Source organism: Tachypleus tridentatus, chromosome 11 (assembly GCF_004210375.1).
Source record: "Tachypleus tridentatus isolate NWPU-2018 chromosome 11, ASM421037v1, whole genome shotgun sequence".
NCBI lineage: Eukaryota > Metazoa > Arthropoda > Merostomata > Xiphosura > Limulidae > Tachypleus > Tachypleus tridentatus.
In genome coordinates this window covers 64,962,735-64,983,557 of record NC_134835.1, presented here as the reverse complement: position 1 = coordinate 64,983,557, position 20,823 = coordinate 64,962,735, and the positions used below count along the sequence as shown (strand labels likewise).

The window sequence follows — 20,823 nt, the reverse complement described above, 5'->3', positions numbered from 1 at the left end:
AGGAATGTTGTCATATGACACAGTGCAATGGGTGATCATGAAACCTTATTTTGAAAAGCAAGCCATCCAGATTTATTCATTCAAGACATGGCAGGGATGGGCAGCTATTCCCTTCTGCTTTTCCTATAAAGTCCATAAATGGTATAGTCTGAAATGGGCAAGCTTATGAAGCAAATATTGTGAGGATATTCTCCCTCAAGCGATCTTATGAAATACTCGATCTCAACTGTGAGTATTGCAAAATTATGGAATAGAAATTGCAAGCCAACATGGCTGTACAGTGCATATTTAAAATTGCAGAATAACTGGCCAGATTTCACTCACCATAGAGCAGGATTGTAATGAAGGTATGAATGACAGACCCTTCCAGCAAAAGAAATATCAATATAGATTTACCCAGCATTAGGGTCACATCAAATATTGATGGAAAGCCACAGGTGGAAGGCAAAAACCACAGGAAGCTGAAACTGTGATGCCATGTAATTATGTAAGTAATGTGAGAGATGAATTGTTAAGCATGGTCTACATGCCCAATTGCAAGATTTCCTCCAATGGCTAATGATGAATAAGAAATAAGGGAAAAGGTAAGGTGTCAAATTTGATGAAAAGTAACTCTGAACAAATTCCTTTGAAAATGGGTCAATGAGGAATAAGCCAACTAGATCAAATGACAATTCCAAATGGTGAAGAAAGAAGAGAACAGATCACTAGATTAAGATTACCATGGAATAAAGAGTCAGGAATGTGAACCACAGAAGTAAGCCATGTGTGCAACAAAGGGCATGCCCTGGATATAAAAGTATATCTGAATTGGGATGAAAATAGACATGAAAGACATAAGGAAGGGAAATAGGCAAAGAAGAGAAAATACTCACATGGGCTGCTGAGGTTTTTGGGAGGCAGGAATAATCCAGATAAAGGAGAAGACTGGTATGGTAATAAAGTGTGTGTGTGTGTAATGTCAGTGGCAAAAAAGTCATACCATTGATAGCTGAACTGAATACTCAGGAAAGATATAATAAGGCATGGCAAAATCAGGAGGTAGAAACAGGTGATCAAATTCCTCAAGAGCTTCAACATGTTCAGGAGTCTAGAGATAGGCAAACCCAGGTAACATTCAATCTCCCTGAGAATAAATGTTAAAAAATCCCCCATTGCATTACCTGCATTTGAGACCTGAGATATAGCACCCATTGAAACTGAGACACCTGAAATTATGACACTGATTTTGAATCTATGCTTCAAGAGTCAATAAAAAGATGAATATATATAAAAAAAAAGGTAACTATAATGAGTTAGAATTAGGGTAATTAGAAAAAACCTGGGCAGTTTATAGTGTATAACACTTTGAGAAGAAAATACATCACAAACTGTTTAAACTGAGACAAAAAAAAGAAACACGTCTAAACATAAGAGCTGCCAAAAAAGAAGTAATAGTTCAATAGAGGTGCATAGAGGGAGTTACTTCCATTACATGAATATACTATGGTCCTATTGGTGATGCATGATGATTTACCTGAGGGACTTGTTGAAATCACTTGATTCCAACAGGGGAGAGCAGAAAGCTTGTGTTATAACTTAAAAAAAATGTATATAGATGCCAGCAATGAGTGGTAGAAAAGTACCTTTTCAGGAGACCCTTTGATTCCTGAATTAGTTAGAGAAATGCATAATAATAATCACAACAACATTTATTCAAAGAATTTTAGAATTTGATGAATATGGGTTAATGATGGATGTTACAAATTTATTTTTTCTAAGTTATTTCTTGCTACAAGTTTGAAATATATTCTGATACAATACTATTTATTATTCTTTGTAGCTGTTCCACAAACGTTGACAATATACATCTTGTATTATTAGATTAAGAGCTTATGAAGATGTAAGAACTATACAAAGAAACTTTAATATTAAAATATGTAAGCAGTGTAACTTGCATGTCAAAAGTGTTTAGGTGATTTATTGTAAAACTAAGCAGTTCATGAGTAGGACAACTATTACTGCTAACATTATCATATTGACATTAGACAGCTTAGATTCAAGTGTACAGATTTTAGGTATTATTCACTTCTGTATAAACAAATTATATATAGCCCAATGATAGAACCAAAATTTAAACAAATGAATATTTTGAATTAAATGCCTGTTTTAAGTAAATTATTATGATAAGCTGTCCAACAGTGAATTGTTATACTTTAATTACTCTTACTGATATGTGAAAATTTCTTTGTCCTTAACCTAGAGAAGCTACTCATGATGTTTTGAAGTGTAAAAGTAGAAATAAGTAAAAATCATATAGCTAGTACAAAATAAAGTAATTATATTTTAAACAAAGGTCTGAGTCAGTAGAATATGTGTGAGAATATGAACTTTAATTTGTTGTTAACAAGTGTTCATTTTTGTCATTCACTTGGTTTATTTATTGTTCTGTAAAAAGCTGCACAATAAGATATACACTGCTGGCTAAAATCTTTAGCCCAATGAAATAAAGAAAAATGTGCATTTTGCATTGTTAGATTCAACCACTTATTTGAGTAGAGCTTTGAAAGACGAAAATAAGAAAAGGGAAAATAAAAATAAAAACTTTTTAGCATTTAATAGGGAAAATGTGAACAATATGAAATTAGCCTAAATACTAGGTGATCAAAAGTTTAAAACCATACTGAAACGAAGCGTTAATTGGTAAACACGTAACGAAATTTAGTCATTTATGTTCAAGCATTAATGTTGTCAACGTTTCCCACTGACATCTCCTGTGTTACATTGGGTAAAACATGGCAAAGGCTAAAACGTTGACAGAGTTTAAATGTGGCAGAATTATCAAGCTGCAAAAGCAAGATCTCTCTTAGTGTGTCATCACTGGTGAGATTGGGCGTTGTAAAACTGCTGTTGCAAATTTCTTAAAAGGCCCTGAGGGAAACGAAACGAGAATTTCAAGTGCTCTGCTCAAGAAAATTTCACTGGCGTTGAGTAGGAGGATTTGATGGGTTGTCCGGCAAGACACCAGCTGATTGTCGAACCAGATTAAGGCCCTAACGGATGCAGAATGCAACTCAAGAACAATAAGACGGCAGCTACGAGAGAAAGACTTTAAAAACGTACACCTCTTCAAAGGCAACGCCTTCTTCCACACCACAAAACAGCTCAGTTAAACTTTGCTGAGAAGCACCAAACATGGGATGTAGAAAAGTGGATGAAGGTTTTGTTCTCTGATTAGAAAAAAATTAACCTGGATGGATGGTTCAGATGGCTTCCAACGTTACTGACACAATAAGGATATCCCACCGGAGACATTTTCTACACGACACAGTGAAGGAAGCTCCATCATGATCTGGGGTACTTTTTCCTTCCATGGAACAATAGAGCTTCAGGTTATACAGGGGCATCAAACGGCTACATTAGCATGTTGGAGAAAGCATCCTTATTGACTGAAGGGCCTCGCTTGTTGGAAATGACTGGATCTTTCAGCAGGACAACGCTGCAATCCACAATGCCCTCAGGACAAAGGACTTTTTCATGGCGAATAATGTGATTCTTTTGGACCATCCAACGTGTTTGCCCGAAATGAACCCCAATGAAAATGTTTGGGGTTGGATGGCAAAGGAAGTCTATAGAAATGAACATCAATTCCAAACAGTGCATGATCTTCATGAAGACATCTTCACCACTTGGAATAACATTCCAGCCAGCTTTCTGTAAACGCTTATATCGACCATGCCAAAGTGAATGTTTGCAGTTATTTGCAATGACGGCCGTGCAACTCACTACTGAGGCCTCTTGTTGGGAATTTCCTACCTTGTTTAGGATTTCCTTTTGGTATGGTCTTAAACTTTTGACCAGCTAGTATTCAGGCTAATGTTATAGAGTTCACATTTTCCCTATTAAATGCTAAAAAAGTTTTTTTTTATTTTCCCTTTTCTTATTTTCATCTTTCGAAGCTCTACTAAAATAAGTGGTTGAATTTAACAATGCTAAATGCATGTTTTTTCTTTATGTTCATTGGCCATAAAAGATTTTGACCAGCAGTGTATGTATATATCCTGTACCCATCACTGGTATCAAAATCCAATTTTTAGCATTACAAGCTTTCAGATTTACTGCTGTGATGCTGGGGTACTCCTTCATTAAGAGATTTCAGTAGCAGACTTTTTGCATATGTTTTTTTTTCAGTTTAAGACTTTCATTTGGTAACAGCACATGAATGACTTTACTCTCCCAATTTCCATTATTAAGTTTTTTTTTTTCTATTCTTATTTGAACTTTATTAATCTTGGTTGCTACACTTCTTTACTAAGTCAGTTTGGGTTTCTTTACATCACTATTTTGATTTTATTTTTGTAAATTTTTATTTATTGCTACATATGATCACAGTGCATTGTTTGTTAATACAATGCAGTTTTCATAGTAGCAGTACCACCATTTCTAAGATTTAGAATTATTAAATGCAGTGTGGGATAGCAAACATCTTTAACTCAATTTGATTTAATTTTATATTATTCTGATTTTTATGTGAATTATAAGGTTCATAACTAATAAAATAAACTTGGGCTGTTGTTCTAAGACTTCAAATCTGTATCTAATAGTCTGTTTCTTCCTCTTTGTAAAACACTACACTTCACTTTCCCTTTTAAAATTTACAAAACCACTACTCCAGTACTCTGCTGTTTAAAAAACTTCTCAGACCAGTCACAATACTACTTTATATAAAAATGGAAGTTTGGGATTTTTTAAATGGTTTTATAGTATCTATTTTTTTCTCTGACTAATAGTAAGAGGTTTTCATTAAACTTTCATTGGAACAAAATGTCAATTTACAATATTTTCTGATGTTCCTGCGAAATTGCACAAGGATTTCGCTATGCTTTCAAATACTTACAGCTCATTTGAAGATGAACTAACACTTCTTAACAGTAAAATATTTCAGGCAAGTCTTGAAATGTAGTTATTTAGTTGTTTTAGATAATATAATTATATTCACTCAAAGAAAATTGAATTTTCTGCAAATTTCACAAAACGGAAAGTTGTTTCGTCTTTTCATTCATGTAAGTCCTTCTTTTTTTAAAAGGATGTGTATACCTGTAGGTATACACCTAAACCCAGCCTGAGAAACTCACTTCATTGCAACTATATCTGCTGTAAATTATTATTTGAACAGGTAGCTCAAAAGTTTAATATTTCTCAGAAAACTATGTAACACACAAATTTCTAGAAACAATCTTACCGGAAGTGATCAATAGCATACTCTTCAAGAGTGTGATATTTGTCTGATGATTCTGCATTACCAGACCGGCTGGAGAACAGCTGTCTGCTCTGTTCAGCTCCTTCCTGGGTGAACAGCACTGTAATCTTGGGAGGTGGTTTGGTGAGTGTAGGTAAGACATATACAGTTTCACAACGAAAATCTCCCTTCTTTTTATTCTTATCCAAGTGGCCAGAACACCAAGTATTATGAACTACTGTATCACCAGTATAACCTTCTTCTAAAACAATTAGTTCACCTTTGTTGAAAGACAAACATGACGAGTTTTCTCCTGTTATGAAGAAAACATTGAAATTATTATGAAAAGTGAAACAAAACAGTTAACAAGAACAACAGTAAATAAAATGTACAAGAACTAAAACAAAAGCTTAAAAGTTATTAAGCAAACAAAAATAACTTTACATTTCAGATATATAACAGCACAAAAACGAGGCACTTATCAAAATAACTTTTCATTAATTCTTTCCTAATAGATTTAAATTGAAAATATGTTGAATGAAATATCTACATAAGAACCAAAAGCATTAACACAAATCTTAAGAATATACTGGACCTCACTCTTTACAGGACATATTAAGGTATAAGGTTGATTAATTTTGTGGATGATCTAAATGTTTAGAATGGATTTAATGTACTTATCAATATGTGTAATTTCTCAAATGATTAAAAAGTGCATTATTTTCATCCATACCATATAAAAAAAATCACTCTTTGAAGTATCTTTATCACTGCTATTCAGGCAACAGGTTTTCGGCAGATTTGAGTGCATGTGGTTTAAAATGTTTCCCTAATGTGTGCACTTGTTTGTCTAGTTCCAATAGTGGCTCCTCATCCACTGGCTAATAATCTAGAATCTTCTGGCATTACTCTACTCATGAAGTCCTTTCCACAGAATTTAATATTTTCCTAAACTGAAAATGTATTTCCAATAGATACTTACTTCAATGCTCATCACTGGCCTTATACCTCCTACTTCTGCATATCCACATGTAAATGATTATGCAGCAGCTTTCTACCAATAGAACTATGACATAACCCTACTGTGACCATTCTACTCTCCACATTTGCACTCATTAATCACTTCAAGATTGTTCAAAAGATCTACATCACATACCACTGAAAATGGGAAGGCTGGGTGGGAAATGTGAGTAGTTCAACCTCATTCAACTCCAGGCAGGAGTATTTAGAACTGTAAATAAGTTCTGTGATTGGAAAAATATCACCTACTGCTTCATCTTGAAATGGAAATCAGTATGGAAGACAAGCTGCTATACCAAAATCTATCTCCACCTGCCTCCATTTCCAACCTAACCAACACCTAATCCACCGTGAACCAACATCCAGCAAATGGTCGAATAACCCTGGTGGAATGACATATCTGCTCTAAAACCAAACTGCTCTAGGAGGAGGATACCTGGTTGTACACAATTGGGAATACACGTGCTGCATCCAGCTACAACCAACATCAGATTTGGTAGGAACTGACATCCAGCAAACAGTAGGAAGAGGAACTGTAAACCTGAGATGCATCTTCGGTCCAAAATCTGGTGGCATTGGGCATTTGTCGTCTAATAAGTGGTAGGAGAAGAGATAATACTCAGATAAGGACTTACTCAGCTGGACCATTTCCAACAAACACCTGATGTGCAAACTACATATATATAAATATTATATAGTTATGCTTAAACCAAATCCTAGTAGTCTCTGGATTGTACATCAGGTCCACAGTAAAAGTGCTATATGCCATTGACTGTTGCAGAATGCCACTGTCCTACTCTCAACTGAGTGGTAGAATGCATCACTCAGGAAATGGTAAGTGGCAAGGACTCTCATATTTCCCTAGAAGAAAAGATGGAGTCCAGAGGACTGCATTAACAGAGATAGTGCAATGAGACCCCATTTTGAAAAGTGGAGCTACCATGTCAACAAAGTCAGTCAACCTACACCCAGCACTACCTGAAATTGCACATCAGGTGTATAGTAAAAAGAGTGTCAACTTCATGGAACATCAAAGACAGACAGAAATTCATAACTGCTTAACATTTATGTACTCATGAGGGTATTATCTGGGATAAACATATTTATGAATCAAAATACCACTAGAGAGAACTACTAGTGGTTCTAAAGGACACCCCATCTCTAAGGTGCAAGTAATCATATCCTGCGATGTAATTTTCTGAACTTACATGACAATTGAATGGAGATACAGAACCAATACATAGACGCATCTGGAATTATACATCAGAAGATGTGCTGTCGGAAGAGGTACAATGTAACTAACATTGAGCATGGACACAGGATTGATAATGCATTTTCACAAAAAATACCTGGTCAGGCACCATTCATTTAAAATTAGCAGCAACAGAGAGTAGTAATAATTAAGAAAAGTTATTTTATGAGAGGAGGTAAGATATTGTATCAGAATACATTTTCTTCCACAGATAAAGTAGCTTGGAAACCCCACAAATCAAATCCCAAGATGAATGCTTTAACCACTGAGTTATTGGGATATCAAGTATGAATAGTTATTACAAAAAAATTAAAACAAAATAAAAATTATGAAATTACAGATCAACCTCGAAAAAAAGTACAAATAAACAAATATTCAGATGGAAGACTTTTAAAACGTCATTCTCTACCACTGTGCTTGTACAAAGGTTGTTGCCATCAATTTAAGTAAATTTCATTAATATCACCATGTAACAAAATTTTTACTTTTTTGTGTTCCTGGGCAGAAAGTGTTATTTCCTAATTGCTTATGCCTAAAGTAAATGGAAAAGACCTATTTTTCAAACTTTGCTTTTGTGACCTGGGTAATAAAATTTTCAAATTTACCCATTTTCCAAAATATTCCAGGTAGATTCAGTGCTGAGTAGCTGATAGAGAATTTTCTTGAACTTTCTAGAATGTTGTAGAACTTACAAGAATTTTCTAAAATGCTGTAGAACTTACGAGAATTTTCAAGAATCTTTTAAAATTTTCTAAAACTTTCCATAGTAAGATATATATACGAGGGCTCAAAACTCACCACTTCAGTTTAGTTCTAGTTGCCTAAGTGAACACATAGACCTATCTGATTTTATCAGAAATGGCATCAAGAAGCTGCAAGCATTCTATAGATGCATTCTGCTATGTATGTGGCCAGTTTATCAAGACAAAACGAAAAAGTACTGTAACAGCATCTGCTATAATGTGTGAAGCCTACAAGGCATATTTCAGCATGCCTGTCAGGACCAAGACAAACAGGCACTGCAAAAAAAAAAAAAAAAAAACTCTGGAAGGTAAGATGGACAAATTTTGCTTGCTTGAATAGTAAGATTTTATATTATACAAATTTTAGACCTTTTAAAATTTAAGTATCTTTTTCTTTAATTTCCAATAGTATACAAAAAATATCACATAAAATATTTTGCATGAACCTTTTACACATTAGTTGTGGATGAAATAAATTTATTCTTCATAATAAAAATATTTTGCTCTTTTCTAGGATGATACAAACGGGAAAAGAGAGCCATGAAGTTTGCTATTCCAAGAATTTGGCATCAACCCACTGACCACTCAAGCAATTGCTACTTCTGCATGGTGGAGTTTCCAAACATCGGGCTGGCAAGAATGCATCTCCTATCATGTATCTGGACCTTCCATCATCCAGCGCCACACTGTCCTGAGCCCCCTGTACCCACTCCACCAGAGAGAAAGCAGCCATCCTCAGATGAGAGCACCAAATCAGAAAAGGAGGTAGATGTTGAAGATCCAGATTACAATTTCAGAGGTGCAGCTGGTGAGAGAAACCCATACTACCCCAACCAAAAAGACCTCAATGACTTGATCAGAGATCTTGGTCTAACAAAGTCGAATGCCAAGCTTCTGACATCTAGGCTCGAGGAGTGGGATTTGTTAGGTGAAAGTGTGCAAGTTGCAAGTCACCAACATTTTTCAAGCTTCTTTACTTATCAAGATGGGCTCTGCTTCTGCCACAATGTATCCAGTCTTTGTGAGGCAATTGGAATTGCCTGTAGCCCTAACAAGTGGCACCTCTTAATTGATAGCTCATCAGAAGCCTCAAAGGTGCTCCATAACGGTAATAAGTATCTGTCTCTTTCTCTGGTTCATTTGGTGCACCTTAAAGAGGAATACAACAGCATCAAGACCTTCCTAAAAGCCTTGAAGTATGATCGAGTATGGCTGGGAGGTTATCAGAGACTTCAAAATGGTGGCATTCCTGATAGGTCTCCAAGGAGGTTTTACCAAGTTTTCCTGTTATCTTTCCCTTTGGGACAGCAGAGACACCACAGCATACTATGACAGGAAGCACTGGCCACGATGGGGAGGCACAATGTCAAGTGTGAGCCACTAGTGGACCTCCAGAAGATGTTGTTCCCACCATTGCACATAAAACTGGGTCTTATGAAACAATTTGTCACAGCTCTTGATAAGGAGTCTGAAGCCTTCAAGTACCTTCGAGACTTCTTCCCTAAGCTGTCTGAGGCAAAGATCAAAGCTGGTGTATTTGTTGGACTACAAATAAAGAATATCCTGGAGTGCACAGAATTCCCCATGAAGCTCAGTACAAAGAAAAAAAGCTTGGGGCAGCTTTGTCGCAGTAGTTCAGGACGTCTTGGGCAATTACAAGGCCAAATATTATGTGAAACTGGTTCTGGTGAAGAATAATGGAAAAATGGGCTGCATGATGTCCGTGAAAGTTCATATCCTTGACGCTCATCTTGATAAATTTAAGAAGAACATGGGAGCATACTCAGAGGAGCAGGGTGAGTGCTTCCAACAAGATATACTGGACTTTGAACACTGGTACCAAGGAATGCATAACTAAAACATGATGGGAGACTATATCTGGGGGCTAATACATGAAAGTGATTTACATTACAGTCACAAATCTCGAAAAAGTACTCACTTCTAAACATTTTTGTTCACCTTTAGTATAAATACATGTAAATCTTGATTCATATGTTGTTTTATTCAGACCTTATGTAAATGAAAATGAGCAAATTTTTAATTTTTAAATTTCATTATCCGGATCACAAAAGAAAAGTTTGAAAGGAATAACGTCCATTTTCTGTACATTTACACCATAAGCAATTAAGAAATAGCAAATACTATCCAGGAACAAAATTTGTGTTACATAGTGTATTCAGTCTGTGTACATTTTAATATTTTAGTACTTTTAGAGAAAAATTTTGAATTGATCATGATATTAGATGGAGTCATGTACTTCTAAAATTATATTTAGTGTCTTTTAAATAATATAAATCTCTAAAGTGTTTCAATATTAGATAGGTAGCCTAAGGAAAGAATTGTTAAAAATCTTTTGTGTAAAAAAATATTAAATAAGTTAAGACACTTTTGTCACCTAAACAATATACTTTAAAAGATGACAAGCCAAAGTTAAAACAATCTTACATTTGTTAAAAAACTTAAAACAAATACAAAACCCACAATAACACCAGTACAAATGAAAAGAGTTTAAGAATAATGTTTAATAATAAGCAAGTTTAATGTTTATACAAACATCATTTCAACTAAGATATTGTTCATATGTAACCCAGCTGGCTTGCATGATTAGGTCTGCTCCTGAGAATAAATTAGAAGCAGTAAGTGAAATGCTAGTAAATGCATTTTTCTTACTGGTAGCCTATATTAGATTATAAAATAATGGCACGAGTTAAAACATTATCAGTCTTACTGAGTTGTAACATTTGACTGTGATTTAAAATGTTTCCATACTTAGTAGTCATATGTTGTTACTTACCACATTTTCTGCCAGCTAAGATGCTCTATACTCCAAGACTTACTGACTATGATTAAGTCATGAATAACTCATATAAACAGCATTTCAACTGAAGCTTTGTTTATTGTAACCCACACAGTTAGATGAGATCTGGTACTCAGTAAAAGGCTTTTTCAGCAGCGACTTACAAGAAATGAGGTAAAGTTTAAATCATAATGTACAGTCTTCCAACCAGAAAAACCATATGGGGCCATTAAAGTGATATAAATTATTATAAATCTTGTGGTATAGTATCACCCACACTGATCTGTATTTAAAATGCACAGTTTTCATAAATAAAATCTTACTAAGTTGGTATCTAAGCATTCTAAAAATAAAGGCTAATATACTGGACAATATGCTGGCTGAAAATGTACCACAATCTATACTAACTATATATGAGGTGACATTATTTACATTACTAAACTTCTATAAATGTGGCCTATCAGGGATCCAATGTTTGTACACATGCAAAAGTATCTAACATCATCCATTCTATGAATCATTATAACTATCTAAATACATATTACTAAATTTTAAATGTATTTAAGTTTTATATAAGTAATGGGCTTGAAAATCTCATGTTCATATGTAACTGTTTGTGTACATAATCTAAAACAGTCATGAATCTAATAAATGCAATGAGGTTGTTGCACTTGCTATTACAAATCCACATTTTTATGTCGAATTTAAAAGAATATAATTCATTCCACAGAAACATGAGAAATCTTAACTGTAACATTTGACATGTATTGTAGTCTCTTATTAGCTTTTAACACATTATTGTTCAATTAGTCCATTTAAACATGGACTTATTCATAATTATTCTTCATTTCTGATACTTGAGCTACAACAAAGCATTACTACCAACATCTATTTAGTCACTATCATATCAAAAGTGCTGAAATGAACAGAACAAAAAATTATATCTGTCTTCATGTTAAACATTAACAGTACTCAGATATATCCTAAAATAAATAAAAATGAGCAAACATAATCTATATTTTAAACAAGTTTTTCTTACCTTGGTAATCTTGTACAGCAATAACATATTGAGAACGTGCCTTGAGACCATCCAAAAAATACCCAATCAAGAATTCCATATCTTTGGCAGCAGGTGAACTGAACATAAAAACTTCACCCCTTACTGTGTGAATTGTTACTTCTTGGATAAATGGCCGATGTCCTCTAAATAGATAAATATCCATAAGAAACTTATTTCTAGTTTGAAAAATTCATACGCTCAAACTATACAATGAACAATAAATTTACTTTTATACACATATTTGAGAAAAATAAAATTAGAAAAGTAATATTTTTTCTCTACAAAAGTAAACTGGTTTGCTCATTGTGAAGAAATGTGCTTTACTCACAGTGAGTATCATAACCTAATCCTTATCATTAGAAAGAAGTACGAGAAAGTTAATATTTTTCATAGGCAAATATGTACAATGTATGTACAAAAATACAATTACATTATTTTTATATATGTATGTTACTATTTATTAGCAATATTAATTGCACATACCCATGTTTTTAATTTATTAAATTCCTCAGTAACCTAACTACAAAGAACAATAATTTCAAAACTTTACATAATTTTTACAAACCTTGCAGTATAATGAAATGTTACAATAAACATTTTTTATAATTCTCACAAAAATTCAACTATAAACTCTAAATCAATCATCTATGACTGAAGCTTGTGCTAAAATCTGAAGATCTAGCTGACTTGAAACAAAATTTTTGTGATCACAAATGCCTTACATGAGCTGTTTTATAAACAACTGATATCTCTCGGTGTCACAAACCACTATATGATTAGATGGAAAAAACAAAACAAATAGTCAATAGTGTGGCATGATTATTTAACTTACAAGTATTCTGCTGTTAATAGCTTTTATAGTTCTATGTCATAAAGAACTGTGTATATACATTTCAGGGCTTCAATGAACTGCAATTTTTAGGTTTCAAAGAAACAATATTTATTGAAACCTAAACTTTAGATTTGAAAGAAAATACTTTTTCAGCAGTCACAAAAAGTCATCAACATTTGAAATTTCAATGGTACACAAACACTAAGTTGCTATATTAAAAATGTTTTAATATGTCATTATAAAAGCCCCAAAATGACATATTTAACACCAAAAACAAATCCTGGAATAACAAATATAAGTGCAAAAACAGAAATAATAATATTTACGACTTTTAATCTAGATTACACTCAAGCTGTGCATACAGCAAAGATAGTTTTTAAAAGCTCTTTATGTAAAAAGATGTAGTGCCTAAATCAGCAGAAATTTTGCACAAAAGTCAAAAGAATTAAACAGATAAGTTATTTCAGCTCAAGCTTTAATAAATGAAGACTAGCATGATCAGTGAACAAATATTATCATAGTTAATACTGAGGAATTATTTCATTTAAATACACAGAAATTGAAAATTGAAACACCAGTTTCAAACAAGTAGTGTCAACATAAACAAAACAGCAAAAAACATTTTGTACAGAAAAGGTGCTACTGTGTATAAAAATATTTTTGCACAGGCAAATAAGATTATTATAAAAAAATGATACTTTTTTAACATTTTTAGATAATTTCATTATTATATTTTATATTATTATTTCTGAAAAAGTAGTAAATCTTTGGAATTTCTGATAGCTTATAATAATACAAAACTCACAGTTTTTGGTGTTGAAATTAATTTTCAACAGAAAAGCATCTTTATAGAATAATTACTGACATATCAAAATATCTTAGAAATACAAATTGAAGTATTGTTGAAGTATCGGAATCGAAAGTGATGAAATCAATGACAACATGATAAAAAATATATAATATTTTGAATATTATATAAAAAGTAAGCCTGAGTTAAATAATAGGTTTTCATTTACATGGCTTTATTTTATTCTTGCTATATCTTTTTAAATGCATCAAATGAATTTTACTTCATCTGAGTTTAACTTCAATTTATTGTACTTGTCTTTTTTTATTTTTGTTTGGTTGTTTTCAATACTTTTTTACAATTGCAAATAATATCAAACAAACTTACCTACTGACCTTAAAAAGTACAAAACTAAAACACTAACATAAAAAGAAAATGTAAATAAATGACAAAGTAGACCAAGACAAGCGCTATAACAAAGTGGTCTTTAAGACTAACCTTTATAATCACAAAATATATCACAAGATGAAATGAACTTTATTTCATGATTATAGAACATATAGCAGCGATAAAATCAAGTCATGCTCATACAAACGTTTATTAACCCAATGATTGTGGCTGGTCTAAATGCAGCCAGAATTTTTGTAAACCATACACTGTGTACAACTGATGGAGGCAGACTGCACCCTATACAGTGAATCAGCAGTCAGTGGGTTACACACTCCAAATTTATTTTTTTATTATACCAACAGTATTATATTATTTTGTCTTATCATGTTCACATAGCTTTCTTGATGTTCGATTTCTATATTTAAACCCCTCACGATGATATGTTTTCAAGTATTGTATGAAAATGTTATTCTATTAAAACTAGTTCAAAAATGTGCACTATGGATTGGCATTATGGCAAATGCTGAAAAATCTTGTAAGGTTTCATTAATTTTCTTTTTTTCAGGAATAATAGCATAAAAACTTCAAAACTTCAAACAGAATCATAGTCTACATGGTTAAAAACGCTAAATTACTTTTTCATGATCATTTTACTTCCATAATTAAAATATTTTGTGCACAACACTCTCTTTGAACAAAGCATAAAAATTTGCCATTGTTTTTCTAACTCAAACTTGATGGAAAAAAAATTATTATTTTTACTAGATATTTCAATGAAACACTATTTGAATATTACCCATGACACAAACATCTGGCCAATCATCTTAAGACTTTTATTGCTAACTCTCGTTTTAAAAAGAACTTATTAAATCTATGAAATACAATACAGAAAATTTACTTTTTACAACCTACCATAATTATTTAAAAAATAAACTTCAAATGACTTTTTATACTTTAAACAGTGATTTCATGAAATGAAACTAGATAATATACTTTACAACAACAATTTCAGGAAAACAAAAACTACAGATATATTACCCTTTGTGGTTAACATAGAAAAACGAATACAAAAAACAAAACAACTCATAACTTACTCTTTAGACTCTACTGCAATGATTTCAGGAAAAGACAACTCCAGTAACACCCTTTCTGTACTATCAACAACATATACTCCTGTCCAGTTAATGGCTATAATCATCTCTGTCTTGGGTAAGTAAGGTCCTGAGAAACGAAGAACTTCATAAAACTTAGAAAAGTGTAAAGGCCACTTAATTCTGGCATAGTCAACAATGTCTTCTTTGGCTCTGTCAGGATGGACGTTTTCTTTATAGTAGTAGCTCTGCAAAACAAGACAAAACCTATTATTTTTTATCTGATAAAACTGCTAATCTACCTTCATGCCTCCAAAAATGTGGAACAAAATTAAATTACAACTCTGGTGGGAAAAATGGAAAACAAAATCAGTAAATTATAGAATTCTCAATGTTTTTATTATTTTAATGGTATTCCTTTCAGTCTAAGTGCCAAGACTGCAATAATATACTTAAACTGGGCATTTATTGTGGGATCATTTGATTATTTATCAACTTTACTTAGTTCATAGCTCAAATAGTGTGGATTTATACAACTGCTTTTAAAATTACAGCATCTAACTTGTGAAACGATTAAAGGATTAACACTAATAAAAGCTGTTTACATACACCAGCATACTTCTAAGTGTAAAACCTACCATTCTGTATGCAGACAGTGTCTGTTGGGCCCATTTCTCAATAGCTTTGTCACTGGCTTCAAGACAGTACTCTGGAAGGTAGTTTGGTAGCAGAGAATGCAGCTTTGATGTGTTCATGTTAGTTCCATGTTCCACATAATATTGTTGAGCTGCCATCATTGCCAAGTCTTCCTCCTAGATATAGATTCAACAGTTTGGCTAAACAATCTATTCAATGTAAAATAAAAAATATACTCAGAGAGAACAGGTCTCTCAAGTTACAGTTCTTCTTCTATGAATTATTCCATTTAGGACGTGAGGACAAGTACTGTAAAAGTTTGATCTTAGTTAGAGATATGTACAAGTTGTGAACAATGGTCCCAATTAACTCATGCTTGATGTATTAAAAAGTCTCCACAATCAAGAAACAAATGAAAATTGTTTGAGAATGTGCAGTATGTTTAAAACTGATGACACAAATAATAGGTTCCACATTTTATACTGATGGGCATCATTGTACTTTCAACACATTTTACACCTAACACAAGCAGACAACTTGAAGTAAAAGCATATTTAAATAATTAAGCAGAGTAAATAATCATTTCCATCCTCTATCCAAAGTTCAATCCCAAGCATCAATATCTCTCTTGGTGCCTCCTAAACATACCTACAAAAAAATTACTTGACATAATTGTAACAACAACATTATATTTAAAAAGCAATTAAGCAAACACCTTATGCATAATGTAAGAATAATTAGAATAAATAATCTATTAACTAGTGATTTTATAGGTATGTAAACACATATCAAAATTATTATGAAAATGACAATGTATGCAAGATATAAATGTAAGAAATTAAACACTAATGTTACAATGTGTATGTGTGTGTGACTATTTATGTACATGAAACATAAATGTATGAATGTCATTTTCTATGTAAAAATTAATGTAAATGTATGTGATTCACTGTGTATGTGAACATACATGTACTTTTCTTTACATATTTTTCGTTTTTGGTGAAAATGTTTAATCTAATAGCTATGAAAATGATGCACCAAATATATATAATAAGATATCTTCAGGTCAAATGATAGCTGTCAAAAAGAAATCAAGTATCCACAAAATTTGACTTTTATAAAATGTTATTTTATAAACAAAAAACGCATATAATTATAAAACTTAGTCATGTATTATGATAATCTATATACTTTATTTTACTATAATTTTTTCATCAAGGGAAAATAATTAAGGCAGACAAAATTCACCTTTTCACACCGGTACTCTCCAAACTTAACACCCCTCACTACTTGTTTAAAGATCAAATTGGTAGCCACAGGATCTTCCACAGGATTATGCCAAGGTGCAAAAATCTCTTTCCGGAAAAATATCCTCCAAGGTGCATTACGTTCTTGCGCTCCTTGTTCTTTGGCATATTGTTCACATTGTGATATTGCATCCATAATATGTTCACTTCTGCTACCCAGAGATGACACCTAAAAAAGTTGCCCTAAATTTTTCAAAATCTGTCTCTTCTCTAATAATTCAACCAACAACTCTTTTCTTAAACACTTATTTTTTTTCTATTACTAAGGTAATAAAATAAGAAACATTAATGTTATCTCTACTGTTTTTCAAATATTTTTTATTTCCCTGTGCATATGTCTATGTTATCTATTTTGTATTAAGTTTATTTATATTGCATATTCTCTTGCATCCCATTTGGTTCAACTAAAATTAGATTATGTTCTATTGAATTTGGCTAAAAGTACTTTATACAAACACCTCTTGTATACATTTAAATATTCTTTTTTGGTGAGTCCTCTACAAAGATGAGAAAATCAAATTATGTGTAAATCTAATAAAGAACGAAGGGAGAATTGATCACAGACATTTATTTGTAATCTCAAGATGGCTGGTATAGGTATTAAAACTTTAATTAAAATAAAGTACAGAACAACATTTCGACCTTCTTAGGTCATCTTCAAGTTAACAAATAAAGTTTGCAACTGACTGTTGCTGGACACATCTTAAGGATAAGATTATAAATGGGTAAAGGATTGTAGAGGGCATTGCATTTAGATGTTAGGTTATTAATTAGTATAGGTATAAAGACGATCCTTTATATTGGTTTAATTTTGGTTTGAGTTGTTTTATATGTAAGGCTTCTTTGATTTTGTGTTTCTTTATATTTGTTTTCCAACTACTTAGTATCTGGGTGTTTTATATGTAAGGCTTCTTTGATTTTGTGTTTCTTTATATTTGTTTTCCAACTACTTAGTATCTGGGTGTTTTCTATGGTTAAGTTGTGTCTATTTGATTTGCAGTGTTCAAAAATGTTTGAAGGTGTTTTTCTGTGATCTTTAAATCTGGTTTTCATTTTTCTGCTTGTTTCTCCAATATAAAAGTTGTGGCAGTTGTTGTGTTGTATTTTAAAAGTTTTAATTCCCATACTTGAAAATACATTTTTACTTCAAGTGGCTCTCTCGTCATCATGAAAGGCATTTATTTATATTTATCTTTTAAAACCGCTTTTTTTAGAGCATTAAACAGGAACTTGCAATTTAATCATTTTTTAAAACCATACTTATTGGATAACCATAGCCTTCAATTAAATCATATTCAACAGTCAGTCACCATTATCACTAGCATAGTTACAAATATGATGCATAATTTTACAGAAACACACAGGTTAACTTATTGCCAATTATTTAAAATTAATACACTTGTTCCATGACATTATCATTAGGCCTACTGTATTTTTAACACAACATTATTTTTCAAGAGGATGAACTCTTTTTAATAATTCAATTGATTTTGTTTACTGTATATCAATAATACATATAAAGGTGTATTCAAAATTATTTGATTGTAATTTTTAAATTACGTGATCGTAATATTAGTCTATATATGAGATAATGTACTAAATTGTGTTAGTCAACAAGTATTTTAAGTAAAAAAGAAACATTTGATAAGTCTGAATAAACTTACCTTGTCAAAGAGAGCAATGTATAAAGAGAAACCAAACGAATCTTTTAACTCAATCTTTTCAGCTAACTGCTGGCATAATTCTTGAGCTGTGGTAGCAGAATCTGCATAAAGATTTTTAGTCATTCCATCCATGAATGTAATTGACAATATAACTGGTGTTTTTGATTTTGTAGCCTGCAGTTCTAGCCATGAGGGGGGTTGAGTTCGGGTTCCATTCATGAGAGTCCTGCGTAATCTCTCCTCAATGTATGGTGCATAACCTGGCACACCTTCCTGAATGAAGTTTAGAAGGTATTTCTCGAACTATAACAAAATATTATTGAAATTAATAAAAAGGTTTTTTCTCCAAAACCTATTAAAATCAGAAAGAATAATAGATTTTAATTTGAAATATGATACTCTTGTCTTGGGTTCTTAAAACTTAAACAAAAAAATGAAAAAACCTACATTAATGGATCAGAGTTATTTTGAAACTTATACAATTTAAAGACAAAGTATTATTAAAAAATTTAAAAACAAAACCACAACAAATCAGTTTAATTCTTAAGGGCAGAAGTCACATGGTAGATGTAACAACTGAATAAGATTATCTCTAATCTTACTTGCTAAAAGATTAGACATATTTAGCAATATGTCAACAAATGATAAAGAATGAGAAAAAGGTAAAAGTAAACTTGAATTAACATAATTCCTTTGATGTCTTGATTTAATAATTTACTTTTCAGATTTCCACAAATATCTTTAAAGATGAGTAATTTTTTTTCCTGCCACTACACACATACTTCACTTGAAGGAGCAAAACAGCCAACACAGAGAGAGAGAAGAATCCAACCTCTGGTCTGAGAACTTCTGTTTGGGTTGTTTACCAGTTGCTTACAAATTTGGACATAAATTTCATCTCTATGAAAAATATTCAGTTCTTTTATAAAAATCAATACAACAAATAGGAAGGATTTATAACTTTTTATATAATTCACTTCTGACTCTGTGAGAAGAAAGAAACTGGCACATTGGTTTAGATATAAATTTTTATACAATTTCTGATAGTGAGTATATACTAGTAGTCTTAATACTGAAACTTGACAATAAAAATAAATATTAAAAGAGAAGTATCCACATAATATAAAGAGGTAGAAAATAGTTATTTTTTATGTTAATGTATTTTACTTAAATTTAATTTTTTAATAAGCTATATCTGTTGTGCCAACTGCAAGTATGGAATTAAATTTTTTGAAATTATAAGTTCTCAGACTTACTGCTGAGCTATGGTGGGCTAAATTGATAATATATCACAAATACATATCACATGAAATTATAATCAAAATACGAAGAAAGAAATTTAAAGTAAATAACTTACGTATAGTTTTAAATATATTAGAAAATGACGAAACATATCCTTTATTGACAGTAAGAAAATAACATATACATTTGAATTCCTAAAAGTACTATTTTAGGTTTATAGCTAGAATTCTCAAATTCTTTAACCTGAGTTCCTCACGCAAGATTCCATGACCAATAATGAAATGAAGCTTTTCAAGGTTGGATGTTGGCCGACTCTCCAACCAAGTACTATAAATATCAACAGTATCATCATCTTCCTGTAGTCGACGCCTTACATCTTCTGTGTATTTATTTTTTCTTTTCAGAGTCAGTGAAATCAGTTTATTTTTTATATTCTGTGGCTGTACTTTATCCTGAAATCAGTAATTAAATGTGAGTAAAAGAAATCTATTCTAGAATTATTTCAATGCTTCTTTTATAATTTCACCTATCATATATGATACATGAAATTACTTGAGATATTACACACATTAAAATATATAAATTTTTAAGAACCATGCAAAATCGTGTTTAAAAATGATGTTGTAATTTAAAAATGACTTAATTAAAAATTCGAAATAGATATTATAATATCCTTACACTCTATGACTTGTCATTAATCAATGATATAATATTGTTAGGGAAGAATGTTACAATGTATTATACTGTCCAGCACCTTATTTCAATATTAAATTCAAAATTTGAA

The 20,823-nt window shown here is 31.8% G+C and overlaps 1 protein-coding gene across 8 annotated transcripts in view; it reads right to left on the bottom strand.

The window, feature by feature from the left end:
• Positions 1 to 20,823, bottom strand: part of LOC143232331 (myosin-VIIa-like) — a 163,724-nt gene that overhangs the window by 33,560 nt on the left and 109,341 nt on the right. For all 8 annotated transcript variants that reach the window (XR_013017498.1, XM_076467609.1, XM_076467614.1 and 5 more), the window contains 8 exons: positions 20,283 to 20,491; positions 19,580 to 19,697; positions 18,798 to 19,100; positions 17,075 to 17,302; positions 15,829 to 16,002; positions 15,194 to 15,438; positions 12,070 to 12,233; positions 5,222 to 5,531 (listed from right to left, as the gene is read on the bottom strand). Coding sequence is in view for 7 of the 8 variants with exons in the window: in XM_076467609.1 (XP_076323724.1) it covers positions 5,222 to 5,531; positions 12,070 to 12,233; positions 15,194 to 15,438; positions 15,829 to 16,002; positions 17,075 to 17,302; positions 18,798 to 19,100; positions 19,580 to 19,697; positions 20,283 to 20,491 (1,751 nt within the window). In the remaining variant the exon portion in view is untranslated. The remainder of the gene's footprint in view (positions 1 to 5,221; positions 5,532 to 12,069; positions 12,234 to 15,193; positions 15,439 to 15,828; positions 16,003 to 17,074; positions 17,303 to 18,797; positions 19,101 to 19,579; positions 19,698 to 20,282; positions 20,492 to 20,823) is intronic.